The sequence below is a fragment of the Ursus maritimus genome, unplaced genomic scaffold (assembly GCF_017311325.1).
Source record: "Ursus maritimus isolate PB19 unplaced genomic scaffold, ASM1731132v1 scaffold_32, whole genome shotgun sequence".
Classification (NCBI taxonomy): domain Eukaryota; kingdom Metazoa; phylum Chordata; class Mammalia; order Carnivora; family Ursidae; genus Ursus; species Ursus maritimus.
The window spans coordinates 13,912,209-13,938,144 of NW_024425786.1; the positions used below are offsets into that span (position 1 = coordinate 13,912,209).

General features: G+C 55.5%; 1 protein-coding gene across 2 annotated transcripts in view; it reads right to left on the minus strand.

Moving 5' to 3' along the window:
* Nucleotides 1-25,936, minus strand: part of CAPZB (capping actin protein of muscle Z-line subunit beta) — a 129,170-nt gene that overhangs the window by 13,273 nt on the left and 89,961 nt on the right. For both annotated transcript variants that reach the window (XM_040645871.1, XM_040645870.1), the window contains exons 4-6: nucleotides 22,687-22,800; nucleotides 4,612-4,753; nucleotides 4,188-4,304 (exon numbers count right to left, since the gene is read on the minus strand). In XM_040645871.1, the coding sequence (XP_040501805.1) occupies nucleotides 4,188-4,304; nucleotides 4,612-4,753; nucleotides 22,687-22,800 (373 nt within the window). The remainder of the gene's footprint in view (nucleotides 1-4,187; nucleotides 4,305-4,611; nucleotides 4,754-22,686; nucleotides 22,801-25,936) is intronic.

Sequence of the window (25,936 nt, forward strand, 5' to 3'; positions counted from 1 at the left end):
TCGGCTGCCCTCCCTGGCCAGCGGCTCCTGGAGGACAAGGGCCCAGGCCCACGCAGAACAATGGGCTCTGCCCCCGTGATCACCAGCCTTGGCTCCCAGAGGTGTGGGGACAGCCCCGCCCGGGGGGCCAGCGACGGGGACTCCCAAGATCCCTGGTGGCTCCGGGCCGCTCTGACTCGGCGGAGGCAGCGAAGGCTTTGCACAGAGAGTCTAAGGCTCCGATGTGCACCCCAGGTGTGTGGACAAATACCTGCTCCGCACTCTTTCCAAGGCACGCCACGCTTCCGTGACTAGGCTCCAGGCCCACTGAGTCACTAAATACGTCCTTCTCACCATCTATTCCTTTTACCAAATACGACAGGTATCGCAAGTATTCTGAGTTTTTATCTCATTTACAAAGATATCTGGTCGGGACACCTGGGTGGCTCAGACGGTTAAGCATCTGCCTTTGGCTCAGGTCAGGATCCCAGGGTCCTGGGATTGAGCCCCGCATCGGGCTCCTTGCTCAGCGGGGAGCCTGCTTCTCCCTCTGCTTCAACCCCCACTCATGTGCTGTCTCTCCGACAAATAAATAAAATCTTAAAAATAAAAAGATGTCTGCTGTCAAAAGGAACCCCAGTGAGGTCAGGCACTACTGGCCTGGGGAGGGCTCCCCCTGGCGGACGTTCTCCAGGATGCTGTGCGGGGCCAAGGCTGACTTTGGGGACACCAGGTGTTCAAGGGTCTGTGCTTTCTCCTCCCTTCACACAGAAACACCCCAATGCACGGCACTGGCACCAGGAGAAGACTGTCCCTTGGGATGGGGCTCAGGGTCCTACACACAGATGCTTCAAGTGGCATCTGAAGTGGAAGGTAAGACAAGTCTGCTCTGGGGGAAGCAGCTCCCAGCTCACCTGAGACACACCTGGAGGGGACACCTTGGACATGGGCTGCTAAGAACAATGAAGCAAAAGACTGGTGAGAGGCATGGAGGAGCTGGGACATCCCGATTCGTAAGAAGTACACATACTCGTTCAGATGACCAAAACCCCTTTCTCACGTATACTGGTCTCGGTGCATGGTTCCTGGCTCATGGCTCCCAAAAGCCTTGGAACCTCCTGAGTCACAAGAGGACCATCTTTGGGTGTAACATTTGGCCTCCTGCCCTCAGTTTTTTGTTTTTTAAGATTTTATTTATTTATTTGAGAGAGACAGACAGCTAGCGAGAGAGGGAACACAAGCAGGGGGAGTGGGAGTGGAAGAAGCAGACTCCCCGCGGAGGAGCCTGATGCGAGGCTCAATCCCAGGACCCCGGGATCACGCCCTGAGCCGAAGGCAGACACTTAATGACTGAGCCACCCAGGCGCCCCTGCCCTCAGTTCCTGAAGTCACTTCAAAGCCACCCAGGTGGCCTGTGGGGTCTTGTTAATCATGAGTCCCTACCCACCACCACTGGGATCATGTTAACAGGGTGATTTTGGAAAGCACTCCTAAATGGGGGCTGGTGGCGCAGGTCCCCCCCCCCCCGATTTCCAGGCAGAGAAGGGGGCTTCAAAGAATGCTTCCAAGTGCCACCATGCTGGGCCCCAAGCCCAACTCCACAAGGACAGAAGCTCCTTTGTTTAAGACCTCACCCGATGTATCCCTTCACTGGGCTGCTGACTCGTATCCTTTGACATCCTCTGTCATACAGCGGCAATCTAAGGAGTCTGTGGGTTTCCTGAGTTTCTGTGAGCCACTCTAGCAAAGTAACTGAACCCCAGAAGATTTGCAGCTACTCGGTCAGAAGCACAGGGGACACCCTGGATTTACGACTGGCATCTGAAGAGGTCCGTGGTGGGAGGGTCAGGGGGCAGTCTTGTGGGACTGAGCCCTTCACCTGTGGGATCCAATGCCATCTTCAGGCAGACAGTGTCGGAGGAAGCTGAACTGTAGGACACCCCGCTAGTGCCCAGAGAACTGTGTGTGGGGGGAGGGGTGCAGAACCCCAAAGAGGAGCACCTGTCGATTATCAATGTGTACAGAAATTACCTGGGAAATGCTGTTACACTTAGATCCCAATTTGGGGGGTCAGGGTAGGGCCAAAGATCTCTGCATGGCCAATGAGCTGTTTGGTGCTGCTGAAGGCCTGGGACGGGGCTGCAGGGAGCAAGGCAGACGCCCTTAGGCTGCCAAGGAAGGAGGCTGGCAGACGTGGCCTGAGGGGCAGTTCGTGGCCAGGTGTGGGAAACAGAGCCCAGTCCCGGCTCCTCCAGCACGAGATGGGCCTCAGCCGCAGCAAGGGGGTGCACCCCGGTGAGGGTGAGGAGAAAGCAGCCACGGCCACGTCTGCAGCCCCCTGGTCCCACGGAGGCAGGGAGCCGGATGGAAGGGGCAGGTGGGTGTTCAAGCACAGATTACTACAAGGGCATTTCTTTGAAAATGTGAAGCCCAATGCAGATGGTGGATTTAGAGCTGGTCCAACAAGGTCCCCCAAAAGAAAAAGCAGCCTAAGAAACGTGATTATCAGACTGATGCCTCCATCTGAGGAAGTCTCTGGTAGCCCGGCTAGGGGCTCCACAGCCGGGCTTGAGCCAACATGAAGCCACAGAGTCATCTCACTTAGCGTGCAAGTAACTAACCCAAAAGGGACGGCTAACACCTGGACAGATGGAACCAAGAGTCAACACAACTGTCCAGGGAGAAGCGATGAAAGTCAAACTGTGGGGACAGATGGAAAATCTCACCTTAAAGAAGACCGACCGCATGAGAATTGAGAAATCCCTACCCTGCAGGGGGCTCATGGGAAAGAGAGGGGGTGGGGGTGCCAGCCAAAGCCATCCTGGGCACCTGGAGGACGCTGCTACTTGGGACCTTTACTGGAGGCTGATGTGAAAGGAACGGGCGAGCCCCCTCGTTCTGCCAGACTAGAGACGGAGGTGACCTCTCAACTCTTCCAGCATCGAGATCCTGTGACTAAAGCAGCTTGTTCTTCACGAGGGGAACAAGTGTGCGGAGTTTAAAAGGCGTCCTGCTCGAACCCACACTGAAGGATCCCGGGGCGCCGTGTGGGGCCGGCGCCCAGCAGGACAGCAGGCTCCACCCCGTGCCTGCCGCTGACCCGTCACTGCGAGAAGGCCCGCAAACCCGCTGAGATGCTTAAGGTGGGCACGTCCTCTTCCAGGTCCTCAGCTTTTATTTCGGCCTTTTCTCTCCTTTTTGGAGACGCCGGCTACCATCCCCCAGCAGCCTGCTGCCCACCCCCTGGCTCTGCCGTCACTCCACGTACCGCCCGCCCCCACTTACAAGATAACGCCCGTCAGTTCTCTGCACAAAGCCCCTCTCCACCGGTGCCTAGCGCCTGCCCACGGCACCCCTCCCAGTCCTGGGGAAAGCAGGTGGATTTCACTACAGGGACCCGACCCCTTTTCCACTGATACCACCCCGGCAGTCATATGACTCGCACTCTGGTCAAACCGCTTCATGCCTCTCGGCCTCAGGAAATGATTCTGCGGGGATGCCTGGGTGGCTCAACTGGCTAAGCGTCTGCCTTTCTGCTCAGGTCATGATCCCAGGGTCCTGGGATCGAGCCCCATGTTGGGCTCCCTGCTCAGGGCGGCAGCGGGGGGAGGGAGGGAAGCCTGCTTCTCCCTCTGCCTGCCGTTCCCCCTGCTCATGCGCGTGCTGCTCCCTCTGACAAAACCTTAAAAAAAAAAAAAAAGAAAAGAAAAAGAGGAAACGATTCTGCGATGGACACAAGTAACTGAGGCCAGGGAGACATTTCTGGGGTTGGAGCAGACCGAATTTTGAAAGAGAAGCTGTTCCCCCAGGACTGCCCGGGGCCAGAAGATGTAAGCCAGAGGCTGCCGGGAGCCCTGCGGTGGAGCTCCCGGAGTCCTGACGTCCCAGGCCCAGTCACACCACATGAAGCCCGAACCTCTCGGTGACACGAACTGCCTTGTTTTCATTTCTGCTTAAAGGCAGGGTTTTACTTCTGGCACTTGCGATCAAGGGTCCTCATGGGGGATCTAAGTCACAACGACGACATTCCTTCATTTTAAACGTAATCAGGAGTCTGTCCTAAACGTCCCAGAAGCATTTTGATGTAAATACCTTGACCCAAAGATAAAACGTCCAAGATCGAATCTCTGCATCTCCGGCGGGGAGACCCTGTCAGACACAGAGGCCGGCCCCGGACCGCCGTCTGGGGCTGGCACAGGCCACCCTACCTGTCTGGTCAGGCTGCCTCCGAGGTTCATGGTGCCGGAGCCGGATTTGTTGGTCTGCAGCCAGAGCATCACGGTGGAGGTCAGCTTGTAGTGGGCGGTGCGGCCACTGGATTTCTCCTGCGGGATGAGACAGCGGTCAGAACCCCAGCCGTGACCCTGAGCTGCGGAGAGCCTGACGTGGCCCCCGAACTTGGGGTCATTCTCGCATGTCCCTTCCTTAGATGTGGGGCCACGACGCGACCTTGCAAAACCCCGGCCGATCTCTAAAGGGACCGAATCTGCAGTCGCGGGATCTTTATCGCCCGTGACCACCGCAATCCTGACTTATCTTTATCTAACTGGCTCTGGGGCATTTTTAGGAGTGACCAGGGTTTACACATCATAGCCCCCCAGCGCCCAAGAAACACCTGCCGGGGAGGCGTACCTGCACTTCCACCACGTGGATGGAATCCCAGCAGCCCTTGATCTTCTTTGATCCGTCTCCAGCCTTCTTTATGAGGATCACTCCAGCAAAGCCATGATCCAGATCCCAGAGGTAGACAGATGAGACGCCGCCTTCAAAATACCTGCCGGAAACAGGCGCACGTGCCCATGAGACGTTAAGCCTGTCAGATTATAGATCAGCAGCCCAGGGGTTCCTTCCGCCAAGCTTCATCTGAATGTGTCTGGAATGAAGGACCCTCCCTCCCTGGGATGGTTCCAGAGTTGACTCTTGCACGTGTCCTGAGCACCTGCTGGTTGGGGGAGCGGTCCCAGAAAGATCATGGGCTCGGGAGTCCTAAAGATGAACTGGAGTGTGAGCCCTGCCACTAACTCGAGCTCTGTGGCCTTTGGCAAGCTTACGAAACTTCTCCAGGCTGCAGGTTCCTTCCAGAGGAAGGATCCAGGAAAGTGTGTGACGTGGAATGGATGATCAGTGGGGGTCATTACTACTGAGCAGTCATCACTGTTCGGCATTCCTACCTTTCGGGATGGCTATTTCACAGGGGGAGGGTCCCGAGCCCCCCAAGCCCGGGCTTCGATCGGTCTTTTGGAGCAGCTCCGCCACCCTCCAGCTGGAGACAAAGAGCTGCGCTCCGGGCAGGGCTCCCTACTCAGGTCTGAGTCGATATGGAAAAATTCCTAACTAAGAACAAATGCAACAAAAGGCCAGAGGAGAAAAGGAAATCAGGCCAGGGTCCCCAATCCAAGAGATCCAAGGCGATAGCGTGGCAGAGCCGGGCTGCCGGGGCACAGGCGGGTCACCAGCTGCCGTGTGGGGCCTCCAACTCTGCCGACGACCCTCCGGAACGCTGCAAAACACGCGTCTCTGCGGCCTAGCACGTTCTTTACCAGCCAGTCTGTGGCCTCTCTGACCCCAATTAACCTCGGCATCCACGGTGCGGCAGGCACGCTCTGGGCCCCGCCGGGAGGGCCGGTGTCTGTGTGAGCACGGGCCCCAGCCCCCCATCACCAGCCGGGGCCACACGTCCCCACCCACCAACTCTTTATTAGGTGCTACCAGGTACCAACTGTCTGAACGGGGCTTTCGTTTCATTACAAAGTAGGAACAGTAATACCTACTTTAGAGGACTGTTGAGAGACACAAAAACACAGGAAACTAAATAATCTGACCAAAAACTATCATTGGTTTTAATAACAAAAATAAGTGCTAAAAATAAACACGTCCGTGAATTTTCAAGTACAGCTGTTACATAATAAAAATATACATGGTTAACACTAATATGTAGAGAATGTGGGTGAAGGGTACACAAGAACTCTTTGTACTTTTTGGGGGGTCATTTTACCATACATCTGAAACCATTTCAAACTAAAAAGCTTTGCTACTAAAGTCCAGAGTGTAACAACTGGAGCACAAGGAAGCAGCCTTTCCTCGTGAGAACGACAGCCTCCAGCTGTAGGGTGCCACAGCCCCAGCCCACTGCAGGCCCCTGGGGGCCCCAAGGGTGCACACGAGGTCTGCTACCCTCCCGCTGGGATTCCAGCCTGCCGTGACCACCATATCCTGTCCCTGCCTCTCCGTCCCTGCAGGCTCCACGGTGATTAAGCTGGCCCAGGCAATTCACACCGCTGCCCACCCTCACACCCCTTGTCACCCCGGAGGCAGGGGAGGGCGGGCCAGCCAGGGCTGAGGCAGCAGACACCGAGGAGCCAGCCCCAGGCAAGTGCAACACAGACCCCGTGTGCGCGCACACACACACACACACACACACCTAACTGGGGGAGGGGGGGGCAGGACAGAACTCAGTGCTAGCCTAGGTGACCGCCAAGAAACCCGCAACGATGGGCACTCAGACACCCCACTCAGGAAGGCTCCTTCTCTAATGCCAACTCGCTCTCCATAACCCCACTCTCTGGGCGGGGGGGGAGGGGGGAGCAGAAAAGTACTTACTTAGGTCCAGGACCTGCGGCCCCACCTCTTTCTGTAGGGCCACGCTGGAATGCTCCCGGGACAGGTGGAGAACCATTGGCCACCTCTAGACCAGAGCTCCTGCAATGCTGGGGTGAGCTCACATCAGGGGGCTGGGGGAGCCTCTCTGGCCTGTTCTCAGTTCTGGGGATTCCCTCAGCGCACAAGTTCCCTAGGAGTCACACCAGCACCTAGGGAAGAGCAGCCCCGCTAATCCCAGTCCTGCTGGGGATAGAGAGCTGGGTTCTAACATTCGGTTTCCCCTCTGGTCGGCTTGTAGGGAGCGCAGCCCCACATCAAGAGGGAAGAAACAGCTCTAAAAACCGTGGCTTTTCTCGTGCGGGTGTGAAGAAAGGGCCAACCATCCCTTCTTTCCGTTGGCCATTGAGGAGTGAAGGCTTGACGCCCAGCGGTCATTCTCCCCCTTCCACCCCCCACAGTGTGTGGCCTGATCCCCATGACCGGACAGGGGTGGCGGTCCGGTGCAAGGTCCCGCACGCTGTGTGCTAGGAAAGCAGGGAAAGCGGACCAGGCTGCCCCGGAAGGGAACCGGGAGAGATTCCAGGGGCCTGACAGCCCTTGACGATAACCCCTGGAGACCAGCCCCAAAGGACCAGGCAGCCTACAGTTGATCCCTTCAGTCCCATCCCTTAGGTTGGTTTTCTTCCAGAAAATCAAACAACCACATTCATGTTTCATAAGGTGGAACTGACCGTTTCCACTCCAACGCCCCAGCCGGTGGCCCAGCTCCCACTCCAGGCAGCTTCTCCCTGGCATCCTCCACTTCCTTTGTGGGCCACACTGACCGGGCCCACAGTTCCAAGACGCTGGAGCCAGAGGAGGGCAAAATGCAAACTTAATTCTGACCTCTACATGGGTTGCTCTTCTCTTCTCCAAAATTAAGAAATTCATTGTAAGGATGTTATAAATATAACAGGGAAACTGAAAGATTAGCCCACAGTACCGTATATCAACTTCTCCCATAAATCTGATTTTTCCAAATCCCCTTCCAGTCTTTGTCCAGATGCGTAACTTTCATGTACCGACAGGCACAGCCACGGTGCCGCGTGGAGTCCAGCCTCTGTGCTTGGCACAGAATCCTCAGCGCTTTTCCAGGGAGCCCACGATCTCCGTAATTGTTTTTCATAGCCGAGGTAGCATGCCACTGGGTAGTATCCTGACGGTCGATCGGACTTGTAATAAAGGAATGGCAGCCGAGTCGGAGGCGACGCTGTTGATCTGACTTTGAATCTGTTCCCTCTCCTGTTGTCGGGGTGTTCCTTATCGGGGTAGGCGGATGTGCTCAAACCCGGGCTCTGCAGGCAGGGCCCCAACACCACCACAATTCAACAAGGGCCCTGCATTCCATTCACCAAAAGGCATCTCCAGGGACCGCGGCAGCAGCAAGTCTCAACCTGACGCTCTGAGACAAAGGGAGCGGAGGACTGCGCCATCAGAAAGGGCCGGTTCAGGATCTCCCAGAAACACCAGCCTCTCCAACTAGTGCCGTCAGGACCGTGGTGAGCAGGTTGGTGGTGGGGTGACTGTGGGGCATACAGACAGCCCCCCATTACATGGTTTACGGCTTTGCTCTGCGAGTGAAGCATTAATTAAAGAGGGACCTCAACAAGTTTTTGAAAATTTATTCTTACCCACTGTACTTTGATCATAATGACATGAAACAGGAAAAAAATAATTTTTATGTGGTTCACATTTATGAGTTTTTACATAAAGGCTTTTGTGGGTATTTTAAGAATGTGCTAAAATGTTGTCTGAAACCACATAAAGCCATCTGAGAAGTCACCGGCCAGAACTAACAGCACACACATGGAAGCACTTTAACTGGCCTTTGTATATTTAATGAGTCAAATAGTATTAATACTGTTTAAATGCGAACATGCCACTTCAATAAGGTGGCTCTACCATCGCCAGCGACCCACTCTTGGGCCTTCACGTCAATGGGAATGAACGATCCAGTGTGGCCCGGACGGGGAGCAGGCTGCAGAGGAAGCGACCCGGCCCTACCCGGGCTCTGCCAGAGCCTGGTCGTTTCAAAAGCCCCAACCATCCAGGGAGGAGGGAGAAGGGAGGAGGGAGGGAGGAGAGGCCCAGCACCGACTGCCACGACTGCCACGACGCTGCTGTGTGAGCGCAGGAGGCAAGGCCCTGACTTCCTGCAGTGAGCTCTCTGGTCAAGTGGGCAGCTCTGAGAACTTTGAAACACAGAGGCCCAAAGACAAGAGCAGAGGCTTTTCTTAGGCCTGAAACCCACAGCCAGTGAAGAGGGTGAATGATCTGTGAGCTGGATGACACAGGGACAGTCTGCAGGGAGACTGGAGAAGCCACCCTGGGAAGTCTTGACCCATGAGGCCGTGGGGCTTTGGGAAGTTCCAGGAACACCAGCAGGGGGAGAAGGACAGACCCGATCAGACTGTGCTGGTCTCACTCACTGAAGAACAAACCCCTTCAACCACATGCAGTCCCAGTGGCTTCCAAGACTTTTCCAGTAAGGGTGAGGGCTGTTTCTTTCTTTCTTTCTTTTTAATATTTTAATTTATTTAAGTGATTTTTTTTTTTTTTAATAAATTCTACTCCCAGCGCGCGGCCTGAACTCACGACCCTGAGATCAAGCGTCCGGGCTCCACCGACGGGGTCAGACAGGTGCGCCAAAGGTGAAGGTTTCCTAAGGCAAATGGAACGGCAGAGAATTCAGACAGCTGGCTCGAAGGAGACGGGGCCGCTGTGCATTGGCTCCATAAGTCAGGCCGTCTGAAAACTAGTACTCGATTACAACAGGCAGATAGAGGTTCCGTAAACTCCAGAAGAGCGGGGCCCCACGAGACACGTCTGCCCTGGACGAGCCAGGAACACACGGCAAGACTGGCAGGTGGGCTCACTCTGTATCAGCACAATTACAGCGAAGCATCCGGTCAAGTTCACACTCTACCGTCAGATCCCTGAACGTGGACCAGATAAAAGGCCAACGTGCCAGTTAATTCTCCTGTCCTCAGACTTCAGCATCGTTTCTCCTGGAAAATGACTCCTGCTCTTGAATCATGTCACAGCCACGGATATGGATTCTGTGTCCATAACTCTTCAACCGCAGGACCTCCCGGGGCGGGGGGGGGAGAAGAGGGTAAACATAACACTTTACACTCAAAATGACCTACTTCACAAAAGAAAGAAGGAAAAGACAATATCTCGGCTCCCGAAGCTTTATGGAGTGAACGAAGCCGGGCTGTGCGTGGAGACCTAGCATGGAAACTTGTTCTGGGAATGTGAGCTGTGAGCGGGCACTACCCAATCCCCAGTCCCGGCCAACACCGGGCTGCACACGGAACAGGGAAGATGGGACTGGAATGGACTGTGACATCATCGGCTTTCACTCCTTCCATTCAAATGTCCTCTGGGGAGAAGCGCGGGATCCATGCTTCTAAGACAGAGGCCCCAGCAGATGAGAAGTCACGTGCCACGACCCTACCAGAAGAACAACAGCCAGGACACAGCTTCTGGGAGCCGGCCCTGGCGGGCTTCACTCAGACGTGGTCGTTTTGTCATACGTGGGCTGGGCCAGGAGGCTGGAGCAGACGTGGCCCCCTGGCGGTGCAATGTCATGTGTGACACGGAGGCCCAGGCCATCATCACCCCCAACCCCCCAAGCCGAGTCAGAAGCATTATAAGGTAAGCCCCCAGATGCTGAAGTGTGAGGGAGCTTCACTGAACACGCCAAGAGGAAGGCAAGAAATATTAATCTGGCACCAGTGTGGTGCAAAACGAAGGAGCTGGGTCACAGGCTCAGTGGGGTCTTTCCAAGCTCAGACTGCCCGGGATTTAGTGGCTGCAGCAGGGCCTGTGCGAGGCAGACCCTGAGCACCACAGTAGCAATTACTAACACCTTAATCAAGTTGGTCAAAACTCTGCTTACATACCTCCAGTGACAGAGAACTCACTACTTTACCAAGGCCATCGTTTTCCTTTTTAAGCAGTTCAAAGAGTTCTCACTGGACTGGAGTGAAAACTTGCACCAACTGCCCGCCAGAACCACCCAAGATAAAAACGTCATGCCCTCTCTCACGTGGTCCTTTTCAATATCTAAAGATATAATAAAGATATTACATAAACGCCAAGACTTCTCTTCTCTGGCCTTCCTGTTGTTGTACCATTGCTCATAACGCAGGATTTTAAGTCCCCATACCTTGGTTACCCTCTTCCGTTAAGGGTCCGAGTACAGAAATCAATGCGTGCAGCGGAGACCAGCACACCTCTCGGGGAGAGGCGACTGCTCCCCTCGGGAGCCCGGGGCCGATGCAGTGGTCTTGGCTGCCACGCCTCGCTCATACTGACACAGATAAGCTTGCTCTCAATCTCCAACGCCATGTTTCTTCGTTAACGTATTGTCATAAAATTGTCTTCCACATCCTAGATTTTTAAGAACCTGGTACCCTGAACCTGAGAATACCATTTCCCACTCAGATCTGTTATACTTAACTTTCAGAGTCATGGCTTCACCATTTCAATGTATTCTGGGGGATTCAGAGTCTGTCGTCTGGGTCCTATCTAAGCAGCCTTCCTTGGAGATCCTCACACGTGGGAATATACCCAGAAGTAGGGTGCTACCCGGACGAGGACGGAAGCGACTTCTACGCTGAGCGCACGGTTCTCCAAGCGGCACCAGGGAGTCCTGGAGGCTGGAGCGAGGCTTCCGTGGAGAAAGGGATGGTCATCCTGGAAGGATGCCTATGGTCCGGACACTTCTTTCCAGCTGGGGGACGGTCTCAAGGGGGGAACTCCCAGGGCCTCAGATCTGACTGGAGAGCACGGTGGATGAGGGACGGCCAGAGGGAACACATGAGGTTGCGCTGGCTGAAATGCCAGACGAAGAGTTCAGACTGTACACATTTTTAGCATCGGTCCACTTCAAACAAGTGGAATCCTTCTGGAATCCTGTTGCGAGCTAGCAAGACTGTCCCTTAAAATGTCCCAAGCTGTCAGATTCCGTGAGGTTCTTCCTTCCCTACTCTGTGTCCTTGGGTCACATCCATGGTCTGCTGTGCTTCTGGAGTCTCGCCGAGGAGCAGCAGTGAGACTTGAGGGACACTCTTTACTGCACCTGGCACTTGGTCACGACAGTGACAAGGAGGTCACGTGGGCCCTCGTTCAAACAGAAACTCCCATGCTCATGGACTGAGTTTATGGCAAAGACAGGAGAAGAAAACCCTGAGGCAGAGCCGTTCCACCAGCGGCTCAGGTTTGGCCCCAGAACAATACCTTCTTGTTTCCTCCCGGCCTAAAAAAGAAGCTCAAGTTCCCAGCTACCAGCAGTTCTTTTTTCTGGTCATCCTTAAACATCCTTACAACCCCAAAAGGCACCTGGTACCCACAGGTGGGAACAATTCAGTTCCAGTCCAGGAAAAAAGAAAAACCTCCAATTTGCTTGGAGAGGCATCTAAAACCTGGCCTCCTTCCTTGCAGTGCAGACCAACATTCCTTTCTCGTTGGCTCCAAACTAGCCACGATTGAGAGGCTAAGCGTCCTCCCTGTCCGACAGGCGGACGTGGGTGCTGCCCGACGGGTGCGGCTTCTGGAAAGCCCACAGAGAGCTGCAGGAGGCAGGCTGACAGCCACGACTCTGAGGGTGTGGGACTTGTGGGCTCTCCCTGCCAGCCGGTGTCCCAGCTTCCGTTCGGGTGTGTCCGAGAGACCACCTCGTAGAGGGGGCAGGAAGCACGTGGGAAAGAGCAGAGCAGAAGTGTTGGCACAGAGCAGATCTTCGCAACCACTGGTGGCTGCCCGTCTCCCCAGGTCTCTCTCTCTCTGGGCCAACAGGGGCAGATCTTCTCCTCCTAACCGTGGCCTGTTCGGAGCCGCGCACAGAAAGCAAGGTCTCGCTTACCCTGTGAGCATGGTCTCATCCCCACTTCCCCAGGGGTGCCGTTGGCTTTGCACAAAATGGAGAAAGGTGGGCATTTGGCTCTGGGCTGGCAGATGCGTGCTGAGACCCAACTGCCCTTGTGTGTCTTCACCACGGTTTGTGGAACGTGTCCGAGTCCGCCCATGGACATGGGACAAGGTATTCTGCAGAAATGCCTTCCACGACACACAGGTGAGATGACCCCCTGAGCAAGCATACCAATCGGCTTAGGCACGTGTGGCTTTCATGCCAGTTGCACGTCGAAGTGACATCTGGATCGCGGCTGTAGCCCTTTACAGCCCCTTCATGGGGTTTTTATAGTTTTTTTTTTTACTTGCAGACACACCACGAAGGCCTCTCTAGAAACAAGGAGCTGCTGCAGGGGCTGCAGATCTGGCTCTGAGATCCAAGCGAGCCATCCATGCTTGGTGCCAGCGCGACTGTCCCCTGGCTCTCTGGACCCCCTGCGACGACCCTGCCAGCCCGCTTGGCCCACGACTCGAGACTGTCAATGATCCAGGCCTTCTGGAGATGTAGGCCCACCACTCTCACCCAAGAGCTGCCATTTATGGGAATGCATTCTGTGTCAAAAGCTTTTAATATGTTATTTTACAGTTAAGAAAACCAAAACCCAGAGAGTGAAAGAAACGTGCCCCAGCCACACAGCCGAGAAGAGGGCCAATGGGACTGGCCCTGGCGTCTGGCTGGCCCTGTATGCAAGGAGGACTGCAGCCATGCAGGTGGCCAGCTGGGCTCAGGGGCCCCGGCTCAGCCTGTGAGGTTGAATTTCGCAGATACGGACACACACATGTAACTGTGCCGCTGTAGCCATGCTGGTTCGAGGTGGGGGAGAAAGTCAGGGGAACAAAGAAGGAAGCACACTGAGCGGCCAGGGGGTGGGGCCCAACACTGAGCACCCTGCGCTGGGACTCCTGCAAAGGAGGGTCCCTCCACCTCAATGAGGCAGCGACGGCCTGCCGGCTGAACCCTCATGCCTGCACCAAGCAGCTTCCCAGAAAAGACGGGTCTGCCAGGAGCCTGGGAGGCAGCTCGGCACCCCAGTGCGTGGAACTGCACAATCCAAAGCGTGACCGTGTGCCGTGTGCTTGCGAGAAGCCAAGAGTTCTGCAGGAATCGGAGTCCCTGATGCTGATTTGGGGGACCGTGTTTGTTGACAAAATGGTTTTCTGCACGCTCCTGCTTTTCGTTTTTCTTTTAGCAGATGAAAGTCAGACGGTGCATACCAGGGCCACCCAACCCAGAGCTGCAGCCTTAGGATGCCAGGAGAAGGGGTCCCATCACTGGCCTGCAGGCTCGTCCAGACCCTCCCTTTAGGAGTTCAAGAAACCGCGGCAGACACCTCTGCTTAGGAGCGGTGGTCTCGTGGGCTGGGAGAGCTGAAACTCAACACCGTGGGGGCAGGACGCAGACTAGCTCAGCCCCCCGCAGCCCCCAGAAAGCAGACTGGACCGTCTCGACCTGTCTCCCTAGTCAATTAAAATGGCACAACCGAGGGGGACCCCGGGTTTCCCCATGAAGCGCTTCCAGCACTTTCACACAAGCCCGAGGCTGTGGCAAGCCAGAGTCCCACAGCAGGCGGGGCGGGTTCTCAGAGGCCCTCTGTACGCATGACTGAAGATACAAATAATACATGTGAAAACCCAAGTACTAATTACGCTGCCGACAAGTAGAAAGCCAGACGCAGACCCTGTCTTCGCCGGCGGTCCCTGGAGGGCAGCACGTGCGGCACATGGGGCCTGTCGCAGGGCCTTCTGGAGACCTTCCTACCTGGGAAGAGGTCCCGCACCTCTGGGCAGGAACACAAAGGTTTCTGCATCATGAGCCACTCGGACCTATCTGCAGGAGGGATGGAGGGCAGATGTGCCAAACCAAATGGCCCAGGCTTCATCCAGCTCCAGACCTTTCCCGAACGATCTCCCACCGCTTTACGCCTTGCTGCTCAGTGCCTTCCGGGAGTGGGGGGGGGGGGGGGGGGGGACTGTGACTCCGAAGACCTGGTCCTGGGAAGCACTGGGTGACCGTAAGCTACAGATTTCACCCAGCCAGACTGAGGGACGAGTAGTGAGGACCGACAGCCAGACTGAGGGAAGTCTGGGGCGGATCTTTCCTACGGCTTCTCTAATCCAGCCTCCAAATTGCTCATGGACAGTTTCTCAGGATACACTTCAGAACTGGCTTATGTACCCCTGGGGCCCTCCAGGCCCTTCCTGATGCACTGAGAAGGACACCCAAAGCCCATAACTCATAAGGGCCTGGGTCCCTCTCCCTGCTGCTCACACCCTACTCTGGCCTTGACTCAGTGACCCCACAGCCTGGGAACTACCTCAGGACCACCGAGTGACTCCCACTGTTCAGAGCATTGCCTCCACCGTGTGCTCCCCCTGCCCCTGCCAGGCTCCACGGCTGAGCCCGGGCTCTCATGACCACCCGAGGTCCAGTGATTCCCTAAGAGGCTCACAGGACTCAGCACAGAGTCCTGCCACTAGGAGTTGTTCCAGTGGAAGGAGACCAGGCAGGAGCAGCCAAAGGCACGCGGGAGAAGTCCCAAGGAAACCAGACACAAGTTTGCAAGAGCTTGTGGCTCTTCGAGGGGTCACACAGGATGCGCTTCATTCCCCCAGCAAGTGTGAGGTGCTGTCTACAGGGACGCCCAGCAGGTTCCGCGACCAGTTTAGCTTTTACTGCGAGAGCGCCCTCAACAGAACACATCGCAGAATTCCAGGCTCCCAGAAGGGAAGCAGGAGTTCGGCATACACCACAGTGTTTGTGCAAAGAGTTTAAGCATCATGAGCCATTCTTATCAGGGAACGGTAGGAACCCTCCAAAAGCCAAGTTCCTGGACACTAGCCAAGGGCCAGCGCTGCTAGGGCAGGAGTCCCACACCGGCTACTCGAACTCTGTCCTGTGCCATGGGCACACCCACCTGAAGTCAGGCTCCCCGGCCCTCCCAGCCTCCATGCCTGGGTGTGGTCCTTGCCAGCTCCTCCCAGACTGCGCACTCTGTCTGCTCCCTTCTTCCTGGGCACACCTGCACCTCAAGCCCTGTGAAAACATGAGCCCGCGAGGGCAGGGGCTGCCCCCGACGCACTCCCCACTGTGCCCCGTGCTCAGAGCACGAGAGGTTCTCAGTGTTTGCGCCACGGTTGTAAACACGTGCCCGTCACCACAGATGGGAACTGCTTTGGTGCATTTTCGAGATAGGGTTTACTGGAGATGTCACGGTGGGCTGGTAGCAGAGCCCCAACCCGAACCCACAGCCGTCCACTGGGGCGGGTGACACGATGCAGCCCGCGACCTCACCACGTCCGCGCCCAAGCCACCCCGTATGCACAGCCATAAGGGCACAGCACATAAGACATCCCCAGGATCACGACTGCAAAACGAGAATGATCCTGTCCTTCTGACAGCTCAAGGGTCACCAAGTGGACATGACGAGTCAGCGCAAGAGAAGCCTCGCGAGCGGCATCCCGCGGAATGCCCCTCCCCCCCCAGCCCCTAAGACGGCAAGGCTACCTCTTCAACAGATTAAGGAAACAGAGGCTCAGAGAGTTCACTTACTTGCCCAGAGTCAGTGAGCAAGTAGGCTCACTGAAGGAAGAGAGAATGAAGTCCAGGCCCTTTCAAGGCCCAGCTCCTCCTGACTCTGCAGCTGTCTGGACAGGGGTGGGCCTGAGACTTCTCCTGGGGCGTCTCCACCTCCTGTCTGAGCAGCTCCTCCCACTATCGCCTACCTGCTGCCCCTGCTTCTGCTGCTCCCCTTTGTTCAGAAAAGGTCCCAAGGCCGTCTGCAATTCCTACCAGGACAGGCACACTGAAATTCCCCAGGCCCGATGCTGACGTCCAATGAACGGGGGCACCCGAGGGGCCCAGGGCACAAGGTCTGGGCAGGTAGCCGGGAACATGGGAGTTTCAAGGACTCCCGAAACCATGGCAATGAACCTTTTTCACACACGAGTAAGGATGCCCTGCCCTTCCAGAGCCAGTGTTGCCCAAATGTCAAATGACAGAGGGAAGGAGAATGGGAGGAAGAGGCAGAAATAACCACAATCCTAGCATGGCTCCAGAGAGGGGAGAAAAGGCAGGGAGCTGGGGGCAAGCCCATCCACCAAGCACCCTGGCTGCTCCCGGAGAGGCTCGTGGGTTTCTGGACTGCCACAGGGACGCCAGCCTTGTTTCATTCTGTAAACTTCTTCCAGACAAGAAGGGTTGATTAGAAAAGCTAATTAAGTCTTTTGAAGATTATCTCAGACCCGAAGCAAGGGAAGAACACAAAATACCTTCCCGCCCCACTCTTCCACCCCCCAGACTCTGGCCTTCATTAAGCTTTGATTTCAATCAATTGCACACCCACTAAAATTAACTTATAAGGCCAATAAATTGCAACCGCATGTTTTAAGGTATTATCTGCTGCAAGCCAAGAGCCAAGGATTGCAGAGCACAGGGCAAGATGTCTGGCACAGATGGGAGTAATCATCTCTGGATGAAAGCAGTGCCAGCCCCTTCAGTTGGAACATCTGGTCTCAGCAGAATCCAGGCCGACAAGAGGCAACAGTGAGACCCAATGTGAAAGCCAGAGCTGGGAACGTTTCCCTGGGAACCCAAAAAATCAAAGCACTGATCCTGGGGTTCACAGCAGCCAACTGATGGCTCATACCACAAGAGCGAGATCTCTGGCAGCACCAAAGCCCACCCTATGCTGCAGGCCCCAGTGCTGAGTCTCTCCCGAGAAAGCTGCATCGCGCAGATCAAGTGATGGGGTTGCGACTGATGGGGCACCCTAGGCTTGGGCCTAAAAAAGCAGTCAACTTTGCTAAGAAAGAACATGAAGCAATCCCATGAGCCAGCCACCCAAGAGCCTCCCCTTTCTGCTACCTTTCCCCACTCCCCAGGCACCATGTATGTTCCAACGGTATTCCCTGGACTGAGCCGGGCTCACACTCAGAGGTAGAAAACTACACTGGGGCTTGGCAGAGAAGAATCGAGTAGCCTGGACGTTGGTGACCAGAGTGGGAGGGCTTGGGGAACGTGAGTGAGGAATCAGCATGGCCTGAGAGTAGACCCCACCTAGCCGGCCCGCAGAACAGGCTTGCCGTCCCTAAGCACGTGCAACAAACTATTTGAACCTAAAACCAGGATTGCTTGGGTGGTGCAATCAACAGTTGCTGGACAGTTACTCTCCCGGGGAAAGCTGCCACCACAGGCCCTTTCTGCCACTGATGATGGCAAAAAAGGACATCAATAAACGTGGGACGGACTCAGGAGAACATAGGGAGCTGTGGATAGTCAGGCAAGCAGGGACTTGACCGGCTTCCAAGGGGCCCCGACTCGCCTCCTCCCACACCCCAAAGGAGGACACATTGTTCTGCAATGGGGGGAAAGGGGTGTGCAGGCACAGGAGGGGGTGCCACGCCCCCACGGGAGTTACAAGTGGAGGGCCAGCAGGTGCACCCATCCCCGGCTCCAGCTCCCTCCCTGTGACCATTCTGACCGGCTCCTGGGGACACAGCAAGCACTCCATCTCTGGAAAAGCCTGGAGACTCTAGATGCCTGGCCTGATCACGTTTCAGTTCTAGTCTCCAGCACTCACCGTCCCAAGGAGACAGACCATCAGCAGGAGGAACATGGTCAAGGGGCCCACGACAGCAGGAGAAAGGGGCGTCTGCCGGTCTGCCGGATGACAAAATATCCCTACAAGGCCCGTCTTAAGGCATAAGCCAGTGGGGGTGGCAGTGGGGAGAGGTGGTACAAAAGAGCACTTGAGGCCTTTATTTTGCTGGTGCGTGCGTGTGTACATGTAAAATCTCCAGACCTCCAGAGGATGAAGCAGACAAACCTCTGAGCCGAATTCAGTGGCCCTCCCAGCACAGTGAGGGCCCTTCCCACCAGCAGTCCATACAGCCAGAAGCTCCCCGAAGCATTCACTGCAGGAGGACTGGAGCCCGAATACCGGAGCCTGGCAGCTTCAGTCACACTTGAGAGGGTCAGTGGTCAAGAAGTCAAGCACAAGGCAAGCCCAGTCCTAACTCTGTGACCCACTGGAATCGAAGAAATCTGAAACATCTGAGGTCATCAGGAATCAAAGACCAGGTTCGCACAGGGGATGGGTCTGCTCTTCACACTCCTCCACCCCCGTGGGTGCAGGCCAAGCTCCCGTTTGGAAGGGGGTGCCCTGGAGATGGCAGCCGTACTCGTCTCGTCCTCCTGGGCACAATGGCGGGCCTGTTCCGTGCTCATGGTGGCAGCACTCCCTTTTCTTCCTGGCAGGATGGGTCTGCCTGAGGCTCTGGGCATCTCTCGCCAGGCCCGGGATGCAGGCCACCGTGCCGGCTCCTCCTGCAGAGCTCAGAATCAGAGCCAGCGACACAAGGCAGTGTGGGGGGAATGCCTCCCCCTCAGAATGACCTCTGCCAGCAACAGAAAGACAGGCGGAAGGAGAGCTCTGTGGCTTCATTCCCTGGGGGTGACAACAAATGAGTCTTCCCACAGGAATCGAACGTGTCTGTCTGCCTTGTTGTTTTTAAAGATTTTATTTTTAAGTAATCTTCACACCCAACGTGGGGCTCGAACTCACAAACCGGAGATCAAGAGTCCCAGGCTCTACCCATTGAGCCCGCCAGGCACCCCTGGAATGTGTCTTTCTAATGGGGAGGGGCAGAGATGAAGGATAAAGGTAAGGCGTGATCTACTGCCCCTTCATCCTACAGGACAATCTGGTCCCTAGAACACCCAGGTAACCACTGGCCTGTGCTCAAGGCAGAGACACGGCCTTCTACCCCCGGCTGACTTCCCTCTGCTCCAAAACCACAAGGAAAGGAAGAGCTCACGTTCTGGGCCCCATACCACAGTCACCAATGTGGCCAACAACTCAGGGCACTGCGAATGAGAACTTCTGGAGGTGAGCAATGTACCAAGATGGTAAAAAAAATAATGAAAAAAGGACAGAAGGAAGGAAAAAAAGGATTTATTTTCATAATTTTTTAGTCCAGAAATGGGTCTCATTTTAACTCATCATGTGTGGTCCAGCTGGGAAAATGTTCCCCACACACGGTCTCGGGAGAGAGTGTCCTCAGTACTCTGATAACAGTGGGTGGTTTGAAACAGGACTCTGGGTCCCCCGTGACGGCTCTAACCACCACCCCTGCGGTGGCCTGAAGCTGCCGTCACATGGGGAGGTGTGGGCCTCCCAGCACTCCCAACACCCGGAGGCCCTGAACCCTCTGCTCGCCACTAGCAGCAGCACACCGATGCTGCTGGGGACAGATGGGCGTCCTCTGAACCATGTTCCGTGCCTACAAACCGCCAGAGCACCTCAGGTTCTGGGCCCGTCCGGTTTGCTCTCTCCCACCTGGGTGCTGGGCAGTGGTCCTGTCAGCCCCTTCCAACCCCCCAGCAGGTCACCCTCCCCTTGAGAGGTGAGCACAGGCTCACAGACATCCACCGCCTTCAACGTGGACATGTGCCCAGGAAGGGGAGACTTTCCAGGCGGGGCCATAAGGAGACACATCTAGGGAGGGAGTCCCACGCCTCACTATGCTCGAGCGCGAGTCCCGGGCCTCATTATACCTGGGCGGGGTGACCACCCTGGCCAATCAAGGCTCCACAGAAGGGACACCCCTACAATGACCATGCATCACTATATATGGGCACCAGAGACACAGGAAGGAGGAAGAAAGAAGTCAAAGACGAGACCAGGGCTCTTCCCCAGGGCTGGCCCAAAAGGCCAGTACAAAGGCCACACGTCTGAACTGCTTCATTCAGGAAGTCGCAAGTCAAATCCTTACATGTAAATCAGAACCACTCTCACGCAGACCCTTGGAGAATCCAAGAGGCTCCCGCCCCAAGCAGCCTTGACACGCCACTCTTTCCTGGCCCGCAGCAAGGCCGGCCTCCTGGCATCAGACCTCAGCTCCAAGGTCACGTCGTGGAGAGGCCTTCCCGACTGCTCCACTTAAAGCAGTAAGTCACTCTCCATCCCGCCACCCATCGTGGCACCTGTTCCCACGCGGCGTTTCCCCACAGCGGACACTTCAGAAGGCGGGACACGGTCTGCCATGTTCAAGGCTGCACCCCCAGTACTTGGTGGGCACCTTCAGTGCAGGTCGAAGAAATGAAGATTTTGGACTTGCGAGTTGGGTGAGGTCCACCACTCACTGGCTGTGTGAGCTTGGGTGAGGGACTTCTACTTTCTGAATCTGTCCCCTCCCCTGCAGCACGGGGACGATCCGGGCACATGGGCTGTCCCGGAGATGACACGAGTTAAGCAGAACCACTAGGCTGGGAGCACAGTGCCAACAAAGGCACTGGCTGGGGACCGCCTGACCGTCGCTGCCCTTCCGTTGCCAATCCTACCACTGCAACACGAGGCGGACTCCACCTGGGAGCTCTTATGTGAGAGCCGGACTGGCTTCCCGCAGAACAGCCGGGGTCCCACCACGAGCCAACTACAGGACAGCGATGTGTTCGCGTCTCCTCCCTGCACAAGCAGCTGGTCTCTGACACCACGGTTCTGGACGGGAGGGCTCGTTCAACACCGCGACTTACTTTAACTGACTGTAACTGTGAAGATCGGTAACTTGAGGCAAACATGGACTCAAATCCTAGCTGCTTGCCTCCGCGTCCTACGGCAAGTCACTGAGTGTCGGGAGCCCACGGTCTCCTCATTGGTCTTCCTCAAGGCTCTTGCAGGGATGAGAGGTAACGTACAGACACTCCTGGCATGAGACCCACACCCAAGCTAATGCCGAAACACACGGCAACGCATTCAGGGCCAACAGAAACGTGGAGGACCGTGTGATCGCGCTTCCTCAGGGCCGGGCTTCCGTATTTCATCCGTCTGCTTCAGCGTCGTGGGGTTTTCTGCCCTCGTGTCAGGCTGAGAAGTGTCACTTTTCCTCCTGAACCAGCTTCTAAAAGAAATTCTTCATGAAATGTGCTCTACCAAATCTGCTATGATCTGGAAGGCCATTCCAACAGTCTGCAAAACGGAGTCCTGAACCCCCACACCGCGGGTGCCGCCACCAGCTCCGGGCAGCGGTCCCCCAGCTCAGAGGCTCTGCTCTTCATTTCCACTTTCTTGCCTAGATCCTAAGTCCAGGTGGGCAGATGACAGCCCCAGGGCCAGATCCCACCCACCTCAAGGCTCGAGAGGTGGTTTTTATGTTTTATTATTTTTTGGGGGGAGGGTTACGTTTTTACAGGATAATATACCTACAAGAAGAAAACACTAAGAGTCAATGACAGAGACTTCTATGACCCGCAAAGCCTGAACTTTCAGCTTGCCGTCTGGCCCTTCCCAGAAACGTCTGTGGACCCCTCTCTGAAACGACCGAGTCTGGACAGGGGGAGAACTGTGTCTTTTACAGTTGTGCTCCATTTTCAGTGCAAAACTTACTTTACCATGGGATTCTATTGGTTCGGGGAAAAATGCTTCAGGGGCCCATCTCCAGAGCCCTTCCCTGCCAGCTATGTAAGTGGTCACTCTTGAGTGGTATGGTGGGCGGCAGGACCGGATGGAAGCAGAGAAGAGAGGTGGGGATTTAAGCAGACCCAGCAAAAATACTTTCCAAGACAGGGGCTAAGGCCCTAAAGACCTCCGGAATCAGAGACACGGGGGCTGAGAGAGGGCAAGGCCTCGACGGAGGCAGGGGCCTCTGAGCTCCAGCTAGGACTGGCCGGGGCATGCAGGACAGTAACAACAGGGGGGCCTCTGCAGACAGACAGGCCTGACTGATTCCTGGCTTTGCCTCTTCCCTCAGACAAATGCCTCCATTTTTCTGAACCTTAATTTCTTCATCTGAACAATGGGGAGTAAAATAGCTACAGTGTTTGCGAGGATCTGAGAGGACGCGCAGAGGGCACGTGGCACTGGGTCTGATACACAGCAGGTGCCGGCCCAGGGGCACCTGCCATTATGAGAAGTGCGACGTGGGGCCTGCAAGGCAGGTCTGTGCACGGCAGCGTTCCACCGCCGAGGCCCCTCCTAACTGACCTGGTCACCAGGCTCACGCCAAGCATCCTGCCGTCAGTGCTCAGTTTTAATTCATTAGGTGAGCCAGGCGACAGGTTCGAGGAAGGCTGCTCGGCCTGCACACACCGGCCTTTGTGATTTACTCATCGAACTCACGAGAGCTGAAGCGGGAAGGGACGAAGTAACTCACAGGTCTCGATACTGGTCAAAGGCATTGTTGGCTTCCACCTCCAGCTTTCTCAGCCGAGCAGAAGGCATGGCCCCGTCTTCCAAAGGAGGGTCATACTTGTTACTCCACGGTGACCTGGAGGGGAGGAAGGAGAAGGAAATAACACCAGTCATTCCAGGAGACACGGCCAGTGAGCCGTGAGCCCAAGCCCCGGCTGTCGGACACTCCAGCGGCAGAGCCACTACCCTCAGCAAAGATGTTTCCGGGCCCTGCAACAAACACGGCTTTCTTGAGGTTTGCTGAGCAAGGGCTCAGGGGCAGACAGGACTGGGCGCGGACCTCGAGCAGCACCTCTCACCAGCTGTGTACTTCCCCAAGTGTCTTCTTGACTCCCCTGAGCCTGTCTTTCCGAGCAGGTAAAACGAGGCTACCATTTGCTACCTTCAGGGCTGTTGTGAGAAGCAAAGGAGAAAACACACCAGGTGCCCACACCTGAGCCGGGTATGTACTGTCCATGATGAGACAGCTTCTCACCCTTTTTCTAATTTCCCTTTGTTTTCGCCATTGTACCGATCACCAGATGCCCCTCTGCTGGCAGCTCTGGATAAACGTTTACCCCAAAGACCTCCCTGGGCAGCTAAGGGTTAAGAGCGCTGTGGGTCACAGAGGCAGGCAGGTACCTGCTGACTACCCCTGAGAAAACCTGAGGGGTCCTATGCTCCATGGGAACAGGACAGCCTTCCCATCTGAGACCACAGGCACATACAAAGCCCCGCTAAGTGTGGGGCGCCCGGGTGGCTCAGACAGTTGGGTGTCCGACTCTTGGTTTTGGCTCAGGTTGTGATCTCAGGGTTGTGAGACCGAGCCCCACGTCGGGTTCTGCGCTCAGTGGAGTGTCTGCTTGAGATTCTCTCTCCCCCCCTCTGCCCGTTCCTTCACTTGTGTGCCTGTGCGAACACACACACGCACACACACACACACTCTCTCTCAATAAATAAATGAAATCTTAAAAAAAAAGAAAAAAGAAAAACTGCTAAGTAATGAGAACCAGCCTCTCTTTTTCCAGCCCAAAGACTTGCCGCATTAAAAAAAATTATTTTTTTTTTTTAAAGATTTTATTTATTTATTCGATAGAGATAGAGACAGCCAGCAAGAGAGGGAACACAAGCAGGGGGAGTGGGAGAGGAAGAAGCAGGCTCATAGCGGAGGAGCCTGATGTGGGGCTCGATCCCATAACGCCAGGATCACGCCCTGAGCCGAAGGCAGACGCTTAACTGCTGTGCCACCCAGGCGCCCCTAAAAAAATTTATTTTGCCACATCAGGAAAGTATTTAATGACAGAGAGTACTGGAATGGAGGTTCTAGGGGAAGTATATACTTGTTAATTCCTGCAGGTGGAGTTCAGAGAAAGAACGAGAAGGAAAAGGTGAGAGGAATGGAGGGTGGCGGTGGTGCCATGGGCCGTGGACAAAGTCCTTCCCCACTCCTGGATGGTCTGAAACCCCTCGACGTCTCCACCGCCTTTCCTGTTTCCCTCGCTGACAAGCAAACTTCACCCCACAGAAGGCTCAAAAGAACCTTTCAATCTGGGATTGATGTTATGGAAAAAGGGGATCACCGTCTTCAGAACCCCAATTTTTGTGAATTCCGTGCACAAACATCCTCCTTCTAGGGAACCGGTGCCCCCCGCCCCCGCCCCGCCCCTGGCACCTACATCAGCAATCACAAGTACGGAACCAGAGTAAGCTGGGCAGCCGCTCCCCAGAGCCACCTCCACGCAGAGGTCCCAGCTCTCTCAGCTGCTGGGCCGCCAAGGGTGAGCAGGGAAAGAGTCACTGCACCTGGTTCCCAAAAGGGGCTCTAGGCAGCAGTAGCCCTGACTACTGTGAAGCACAAGGAGCCTTTGGAAACACTTCTTTCCAAGCCAATCATTCCACCTCGCCATTCTCCTCACTTGGCACAGAGACTTTAGGAAAACGGGGTAAGATGCTCCCTTCTGCCCCATGACCAGTAGCCAGCTCTACGATCACCCTAGACCGGGCACATGGCACAGGAAAGAGTCGTCCGATAAGCCAGGACCCATCTGGCTTAGGGGGCAAGTGTGAGGCTGATACCAGGCACCCTCACATCCTCACCGAGGGGCTCTCCCTTCCAGAGCACAGCTAATATATCTGTTCTTATTGTTATAACCCATCTTCCTCATCCCCCAAAACTGTGCTGCCTCAGAGACCTTTCCTCCAGGACAGAAATGTTCTGTATCGGCATGGTCCAAAGTGGCAGCCACTAGCTTCAGGAGGCGACTGAGTATTTGAGATCATGTGGCTAGTGCAACCAGGGAGCTGTATTTTTAATTTTACTTCATTTGAATTAATGCAGACAACCAATTCTGGAACAGAAGTTCCAAGAGGGTCAGTCTTTCCTGTCTTGTTCTCCACCGTTTGCTCAGCACCTAGAACAGAGCCCGGCATTCAACCACACACTCATTTAAAAAAGCTGTCCAGAGGGTGAAGAAATTCCTGCACCTCCCCCAGAAGCTCCCCCACCCCTGCCCCCGGGACTTCACTCTCCCATATGGATATGGATTCCTGCAGCTCCCACAGCCCTGCCCCTCCCTCCCCTAGGCTGCAGGGGCACATGGGGAAGGAGCCCGCACAGTCTGCGCCCCCCCCCCCAGCACTGACCACAGAGCTCCTGGGCAGTGAGCGCTGGTGATGGGCCAAAGCTTTACGGCACGGGGTAGGAAAGAAAGACCCAAGGGGATTCTGCTCGTTGTCTTCCAAACCAACAGAGAAGGAGCCACCTTCTGCTTTTTCTGAGGGCTACCTAACCACTTAACAACAACAACAACAAAGGCCTCCCAGCAGATCCTGAGACAAAGATTCAGCGGAAGGGTGCCGTCTCCACCACCACTGATTCGTACACTAGCCTTGGGGCCTGCTCTTGCCAGAGGCTAGTGGAAGAGATGCCAAGGCCCCCCTCATGAGCCCCCTTTAGGACTTCTCAGCACACCCCAAGGTCTGACCTTTGTTCTCCCAGCTACACAGCCTTCGCCCTCCTGTGGGCCTGGAAGACCCTCTCCAACTGGCTTTCATGTAGGGGAGACCTGATTAGACACAAGAGCCCATCTCTCTTGCAGACCAGGGGCCTGGAATTTTCAAGAAGCCTGTAACTCACATTTCTCCTGGCTCACAGACGACAGCATTTGAAGCCGTTAGTCCTGGAGCCGGGGTAATTGTAGCTGGGGGAAAAAATCATAACATTACCCAGAATA